This window comes from Neltuma alba, unplaced genomic scaffold (genome assembly GCF_004799145.2).
Source record: "Neltuma alba isolate B1F8T4 unplaced genomic scaffold, ASM479914v2 tig00013796_pilon, whole genome shotgun sequence".
NCBI classification, from domain to species: domain Eukaryota; kingdom Viridiplantae; phylum Streptophyta; class Magnoliopsida; order Fabales; family Fabaceae; genus Neltuma; species Neltuma alba.
Window position 1 is genome coordinate 37,668 of NW_021637915.1, and position 8,691 is coordinate 46,358.

Sequence of the window (8,691 nt, forward strand, 5' to 3'; positions counted from 1 at the left end):
AGCCCTACCCAGCATTGTAGTTTAAACTGAGAGGTATTTACACCTGTTGTTTACAGGCTGAAGCCTTGGCTTTGAAGATGTCTCTTCTAGTGCCGCGACATGCTTCAGGATCAAACCCGTTCCCTTACTGAGCATATCCAATCCTTTTACCCGCTGAATCATGCGCAAGGGATAACTCACACCTCACCTTTAGAAGAACTAAGCAATGTCTGAAAAAGAAAACCACTAGACAGAACCATTAACTAACAAGCAAAAAACAGCCTATTAACCAACACCAACATTGTTGAAGTCCGTGCAAGCATCTTTTTGGATTCCTTTCCATCATCAGAGTCACGAGCCAAAACCAACTTAAAGAGGATGGGGCACAAGTCAGCCATTCATGCTGATGCATCCTCCTTACTGCACATGCTGCCAAAAAATCTGCAGCCTTATACACACGCTTGAATATTCCAAAAAGCTTTTCTGCAATGTCTCTCCAATTCCCTCCTCTTTGTTATACTAATAAATGGAGAACCATCAAAAATTTGATTTGATAAACGCCTCCGATTGAAATGAGGAGATATAACATGCAACTAGAGGACATAGCTGAGCAGTGTAGAGAAACTGAAATGTAAACGTACATATATTCCATGCAAAACCCGGCACTTTTTATTGCTTTCACATATCTTTCTATAGATTGGAGGCAATTTTATTTATTCAAGACCCAATCGGAAACTAAACATTGACTCCTCTTTGAGTAGAAATTAGAATATTGATTAACCATGTGCAACGGTAAAACCCAACAATATTATGATGGCGCAGCTAAAGCATCCAAGAAAGAAGAATAATTGGGCACTAAACATGGCCACCTCTCTTAACGGGGATTCAAATATAGATCCGCAGTGCTGTCACATACAACCCAACATTATTATGATGATATGAGTGGCGCAGCTGAAGCATCTCAAGAAATATAGCTGATGATAATGTAATATTTATTAACATGGTAAACAAACAAGTGAAAGTCGTGGTCCACCAAGTGCCAAGTGCAACAACCATATGTCACACTCACATTATTTATTACACCATCATTGCATTTTTTTATTATTCTTAATATTACCGATCTCGGGCTCTAGAGGTTCGAACAGTTCAGACCACCATAGAGAGATCAGAGTTGGAGCTTTCGTTAACCTTGTCAAACTTAAAAACCAGAGGGTTTTTGTCATCAGTGACAACCAAACGCCGTCGTTCTGCACTATCAACCTTGACTCCGATGTCTCCACAGTGGTCTTTTCCTTGCTCACAAAACACGATCTTATAATAATGCTTTTCTGAATCATAAGTCTTAATATAGAACTGTCCAGGAACAGAAGCAGCACTAAATTCTTGTGCACCACCAAGCATCACAGGTTGTCCAAGAGGGAGAGAATTCACGACGACCCAGTTTGGTGAATCGGTACAAACATTTGGTACTAAATAAGCGAACGCTAAGTTCACAGGATATGTCGTTTTGATGAAAGTTACTTTGAGATAAGTGGATATGGTTACGGCCCATCCATTGGTGAACAAAGCTGAAACCACAGCCAGTGAGCAGAAATTTGAATCTCCATGCCTAATGGCGGAAGCTATAATGCCTCCACCTCCAATGGGAGTGGCAGGTGACAAGTAGTATTTGCCACCGTTTCTCAAAATATGGCCGTCCGAGTCGACCACCGCCTCGGCTGAGATGGTGGTGGCGAAGGCAGAGAGAAGGAGGAAGAAGAGGAAGGAAAGGAATGCAGATAGCTTCATCATTGTGTTGGTTGGTTGGCAGGTGTGTGAGTGGGTTTGGCTATATATGGAAGAGAAGTAGGGTTTTGTCTTGGGTGTGAGTAAATGAGAACTCAGAGCGTGCATTTATAGGGGTAATATGGAGTGAGGTGAAGCTGAAGATGCCTGTAAATGGCTTTTTTTTTTTTTTTTTTGGTTTTAAGGCTTCAGAGAAACGTGAAACACTTCAGCTGGATAAGGATGCCACCTACACCATAAAGGGACAACGATCATATGAGGTTCAAAATGTTTCTTTCTTCTTTACGTATTAGCAACAATATATGTGACCACTTTATAATTACCAAAAATTTAAAAAAAAAAAGCAGGGCCACTTTATTGGTGAAGGATCCATGCTGGTTAAGTCTCAAGGCTTCTTGCCATATCCTCCATGCAAGGATTCCAGTTCACAGAATGAACTTCTGTAAATCTGAATTAACTTTTGCAGAAAGCTCTTTTAACTTGCGTTTATATATATATAGATAGATAGATAGATAGATATAAAACTGACTTTTCTTGTGTACTTTCTGTTTTGGAAACTAACCTGAAGCTAATTAAATACTCCCTCCGTTCCTTATTATAAGAGACAAATAACCGAAGTACGTTGATCAAAAAAACAGTTAAAATTAGTTAATAACAATTAATGTGTAAAAAGTATAATTTTTTTTTCCAAAAATGCCCTCATTAATAAGGAGAGAGAGCATGAGAGAGATAATTAATTATTAAAAAAAGAGAAGTGGGAGGGGAGAGAGTGTGAGTTGGAGATAATAAATATGGGTAAATAGTAAATTAACACAAAAAAGTAGAGACAACTTGTAAGTGTCTCTTATATATAGGAACATGCCATAAGCATCAATGTCTCTTATAATAGGAACGGAGGGAGTATTAATTAGGCGAAGGTTTGTTTTCTGAAAGTCCTTTATAAGCTTATTACAAAAATGGAATCCAACACGCACTTATAATCAAGATTAAAGTCAATTGCTGGAAGCAAAGAAGGAGAATTAAAAAAAGATCAATATCAAGAATTCAAATGCCTCTCGAGAGTTTAAAATGGGTTTTTTTTTTTGCGGAAATTACTTATAAATTTCATGTCCGCATGTCGCGTCTCTTTCGGTCCCTTTCATTATTAAATGGACTGAATACAACTAGTAGTACAAATTTATGAAAAGAAGACAAAACGTTTTAATTCACCTGGCTTGATATGGAAAGAGTAATAAAATTTGAGAAATTTAGGGGAAAATTTTGATTGAAATTTTTATTGATAAAAAATACCTAATAGGGTACTGTATTGTTGATACAAAATATGTAGATTCCAATAATACTTTTCGATAAGGATCCCTACAAAATCTGGACTTTCAGCGACCACTTTCAGCGGCGACAAAGGGAGTCGCCGCTGAAAATATGACTTTCAGCGGCGACAATTATTGTCGCCGCTGAAAGTCGGCCTTTCTGCGGCGACAAGTATGTCGCCGCCAAAAGTATGAGTTATGGCGGCGACATATTATTGTCGCCGCTGTAACTTCAACTTTCAGCGGCGACAAATTTTGTCGCCGCCGAAAGTGTGCACTACGGCGGCGACAAATTCAAGTCGCCGCTGAAAGTGTACACTTTCAGCGGCGACTCCCTTCGTCGCCGCTGAAAGAGGATTCAGCGGCGACTAACTGTCGCCGCTGAATCCTCTTTTCAGCGGCGACATAAATTGTCGCCGCTGAATGTCTCTTTCAGCGGCGACATAAGGTCGCCGCTGAATCTTGTTTCAGCGGCGACAGAAAGAGTCGCCGCTGAATATATCTTTCAGCGGCGACCTTTTGTCGCCGCTAAATCTTATTTCAGCGGCGACACCAAGTGTCGCCGCTGAAGCTCACTTTCAGCGGCGACATTTGTCGCCGCTGAAAGTTTTTTCACATTTTTTTAATGTTTTTTTTTTGTAAAAATTTTATATTATAATCTTTTATTTGCGTAATTAAGTAACTTTGATAATTAATGTTTTTTTATGTATTTTTGTGTTAGAGAGAGACTAAAAGAAAGATAATATGGTGTTTGAGAGAGAAAGGAAGAGGAAGAAAGTTTGGAGTGTGTGTTTAACACACATATCCCATATCCAAATGTTTGAGAGATGAAATAGAAAAACATTATGCATGGGAGAGAAATGAGATCGAGGCATGCGTGAAAAAGTATGCAAGTTTGATGAGATAAGTAATGAAATATAGAGTGAGAGGTAGATGTAATTGGAAGAGAGATAGTCTGTATGTGTGAGAGAGAGAAGGATATTATAATTGAAAGAGATAACATAATTAAACATATGTGAGAGATTATTATAATTAAATTAGTGTGAGTATACTTAATTGACATAATATATTTGATGATGAACATATGTATGAGAGGATTGAGAAATAAAATCATTAAAGGAGATAATATAATTAATTAAAAATGTGTGAGAGATATAGATAATAAAATCATGTATATAGTTAATTAAATATTATTACTATTTATATTTTTTAATTTAAAATGTGATTAATTAATTTTGTAAAACATATAGAGTTGCATATTATATATATTTTCTATTGCTCAATGGTTTCAATTAAATTCATTAGCCTGGCTGACCACGCTTGTTCATTTTAGTGTAGAGGTCCTGCGTTCGAATCTGGAAAATGTCCAATTTTTACACATTAATTTTGGCTCAAAAAGGTTAAAAAAAAATTTAATGTTACCTGGTTCGAACAGGGGATCTGATAATTATAATAGTTAACACTCCCCTACCACTGAACCCACGTGTGTTATTGGCAAGGCTGGCGCATTGTTTTTGTATGTAAAGTTTCTTATTTTGAAACCCAAAACAATTCTAATCTTCTGAAAGTTAACTTTTCCCTCACTCTCACCAGATCAGACCAGCGCCGCGCACTTCTGAAAGTTCATCCCCAAATCCCCACTCTCACCAGATCAGACCAGCGCCGCGCACTTCTGAAAGTTCATCCCCAAATCCCCTCTCCCTCCAAACCTAGCGCTAGCGGCAGACGGCGAAGAGGGACCTCACCGATTAGCGAAGACGGCGAAGAGGGACCTCAGACCTGCTTCTCCCCCATCCCCTTTCGTGATTTGCGCAGCGCCGGCGACCCCATTCCGTAGCAGTTGCAACCAAGCTTGCCTCCTAGTCCTTCAATTTGTGCTTGCTGCCGCAGCTATTTGCTCGCCAGTTGCCGGATCGCCGCTACTCTCCAGCTTCGTCACCGTTAGTACAGATCCAGGTAAGGTCGAGCCTCTCACCGATTAGTACAACCCAGTTCGTGTTTATTATCTTGTTTGGTATAAGTTCATGGTTGTGTATAGCTGATGTAGCTGATACTTCTGTAGTTTCGTCTTTGAATATGCTGTCATGGTTGTTTCAAAACCCGTTCTTATTTATTGAATTTGTATGTGAATACTTGAGCAACACGATTTGTAACTCTGATCATAATAAATTCAAATAAAATAAGGTTGGAGTATTTGATTTTGGACGTTCTCGTCAAAGATGAGAAAATTCTTGGTGAAACTTGGTCTGTAAACATCAGTGTATTATCTATTGAGCCATCATGATGACAAGTTAGCATGTATTACAGGCTGATTCTGCCAAAAAACATATTGAATAGATAAGCCTACGTCCCTCTTATTAAGTAATTTGAGTGGGGGACTGGATTTTGTATGTTATTAGCAACTCAATAAATATGAGTTGATTTTTTTAAAATTTTGTTTTTATTTCTGACTATCTGTGAATGGAAATCTCTTGATGTGTTATTAATAGGGATATTTAAAAGAATGAATTATACATTCAGGATTAAATTTAATCTCTAACTAGTTTTTATATTAAGTATTAAAAATATTATTTAACAGATTTTTTTTTCCGAGATGAATTATATTCACATCATATTATTTAACAAATTAATGTTCATGACACCTATCATTTTGCATTCCAATGAATTATTGAAAGTTTCATAACAGCCATGTCAGAAACCGATAGCATGTTAGAAATTGGTAAGGACTTGTACTTTCCCTTTTGCATTCCAATGGAATTACAGTGCATCTTGAGAAGTTATAACTCAACCAACACAATGCTTGAGACTAAACGACTCTGAATTCTAACGTAATATTTTGAGGCTAGGCCATAACTGTTGGCTTTGTATGAATTTTTTTTTTTTTTCCCACGGAATTATAGGTAGCAAGCCAGGAACTAATTCCTTTATTTTGTAAGATCCATTCCTTTGCGCCTTTTGTATATAGATGAAGGTTTCGTGTGTGATTCATCATCATTGAGCATCTAGCACAAAAACAAGTCAAAACAAGCGTTAGGCTTATTTAATTCGTTTATTAAGTTTCTGTTTAGAAGTTGTTGGTTGGATTACATGGTCCCACCTTCCAAGTTGTATAATTATGCTTGGAACTTCATGAAAATTGACAGGCATTCTGATAATCATGTTATTAAGTAACTGAAATTTCTCCCCCCATTTTACTCCTGTTTCTGTTCAGTAGGTTTGGGATTTCAATGCCCTGACATAACTCTACGACAATACAAAGGACAGGGGGCTGCGTAAAAGAATTAAAAAAACAGTGAAAGCAGTAAGCTCGTTGCAAGGGAGGCGCCTAAGTAGCTGTTTAATATTTATTGATAATGTTTCTAAATTTCTTTATTATATTTGAACTGGTGTTAATTTGGGTATTGTTTATTTATGGGATCTGGATATCAAAGACTGATTTCTTTCCGGAAGTGATAGGGTTAGGAGACAGAGAATTGTTGTCTTATAGTTCATTGTAGCGGCAATCTGTTGTACATAATACAGGTGCTGGTAAGTGGCAATGACACGCATTATCTTTTGGAAAAGTTAAGTGAAAACAGGGGAACCATAATTACAAGGGCTTTGGATCTCAGTTCTAATAATGATGTTCAGCTTTTATCCCCCCACATCTTCTTCCTTGTATGATGCATCCGTCTTATCATCCCCTGTTCCCCCCATGTTTTCTAACTAGCTTTTCTGAGATCGTGCTCTAAAGTTGCCATGTCTACCAAGTCACTCATTAGATCAAATAAAAATATATACTTGAATTTATAATGTTGGTTTAATTATTGTAATTGCTTTCTTGAAATGGTTTCTTGGGACCTTTGGTTTCCTTCCCATTATAATGTCTGGTCCTTATTATTGTAGGCATATACGGTAGTGCAAGCAAAAAGGATTACTAGCTAGGGCGAGTAGTAAAGCTCTTGTCACTTGTAAGTTAACAGTTTATCATCTTCACCTTGCGTTTGCGTTGACTCTGTGATGCTTTGTTAGTTTGGCTTATATACTGCGTTGAAATGAATCAGCTTTTTAGAAGTAAATACATATATATATCATATATAATTTTCTTTTCTTGGTCAACTCAACCTTATTCATTTCTATTTATTTCTTGCACTTTAATATTTATTGTTTTTCCTTTTCTTACATTAATCTTCAACTTTTGTGAAATAGAAATGGATAAAAGTTGGTTAGATATTAAAGACAGAGGCAACCTAAGATATATTAAAGGAGTAGATGGTTTTCTCGAATGGGCTTTTACTCAGAATGGAGTGACAAGCAAAATACGATGTCCTTGTAAAAAATGTATGAATGTCATATTCAAAGCGAGAAGAGATGTCAGGGTTGACTTATTGAGTAAGGGTTTTTGGGATAGTTATAAGGTGTGGGACTTGCATGGGGAAATTATTAGATGTCAAAGTGATTGTGAGACTTCAAGTACAGCAGCAGAACATGATACTTATGGGGAGAACCTTACAAGGATGGTATGTGATGCATATAATGTTCCTTCTATGAATGATATGAACAATGAATTAAATGAGAATGAAGAGCCTAATGTGCATGCCAAAGGTTCTACGACTTATTAAAGGATGCAGAGACAGAACTTTATCCAGGTTGTGAGAAAATGTCAAAATTGTCTTTTATTGTAAAATTGCTTCAATTAAAGTGTCTTAACCATTGGAGCAATAAATCTATGGATGCATTGTTGGCCTTATTGAAAGATGTTCTTCCAGAAGGGGCTTTAGTGCCAAATTCATTTTATGAAGCTAAGAAGATAATTCGTGATTTGGGTTTAGATTACAATAAAATTGATGCTTGTGGAAATGATTGCATATTATACTGGGGGGAACATGCAAAAGAAGAATCATGTCCTAAGTGCAAGATGTCTAGATGGAAGTTGAACAGGCAAAGAGGAAAAAAAATTGCCCAGAATGTCCAGTTTCAGCGGCGACTTTGTGTCGCCGCTGAATGTCCAGTTTCAGCGGCGACTTTTTTTGTCGCCGCTGATAAGTTTCAGCCACAGTCGCTACGGCAACGACTTGGTGGCGACAAAATGTCGCCGCTGAAGCTTTTCAGCGGCGACTTTTGGACTTTCAGCGGCGACATTTGTCGCCGCTGAAAGTCGAATTTTTTGTAGTGTCCTCTCTAATTTTTCTATCACCTTTTAATTAAATTCATGGGAAACTCACTCTTTCCCCTATAAAAAATTAATCAAACACCATTCTCCTCTACGAGCGACATCAATCAAACAGAGAAAATAAAAAACAGTTTAGAAACAATAATCTAGCATAATCAGCTAGAAACTGCGAAGCACAAGCAATTGAATGCGAGAAAATCTCAATAATTTAGCATAATCAACAAACCAAAACAATCTGAAAAAATCGATGACCACATCGGAAATCACGAAGCACAAGCAATCGCAAATTTGAAATGATGAGAAACAATCTATAAAAGAAAGCCGAATGATTAAGAAGAAGAAGTTGAGAATTCAATTCCATGTACAACCTCTTGTTATTAATATAAGATCCCATTTGACTTTTATTTTGGTCTTAAAATACTAATACTACAATATATTTTATTTCTCATATTTATCTTTTTTTTTCTA

General features: G+C 37.0%; 1 protein-coding gene and 1 long non-coding RNA gene across 2 annotated transcripts; one reads left to right on the forward strand and one right to left on the reverse strand.

The window, feature by feature from the left end:
- Nucleotides 1-1,125: 1,125 nt before the first annotated feature.
- LOC114739181 (trypsin inhibitor 2-like) lies at nucleotides 1,126-1,770 on the reverse strand. Its single transcript, XM_028927230.1, has one exon. It carries the CDS (start codon nucleotides 1,768-1,770, stop codon nucleotides 1,126-1,128), a length of 645 nt encoding a protein of 214 aa, XP_028783063.1.
- A 3,961-nt stretch (nucleotides 1,771-5,731) lies between these two features.
- On the forward strand, nucleotides 5,732-6,353 carry LOC114739178 (uncharacterized). The gene is made up of 2 exons (XR_003739586.1): nucleotides 5,732-5,790; nucleotides 6,283-6,353. It is a non-coding gene; the product is annotated as an uncharacterized LOC114739178 (long non-coding RNA).
- The last annotated feature ends 2,338 nt before the right edge of the window (nucleotides 6,354-8,691 follow it).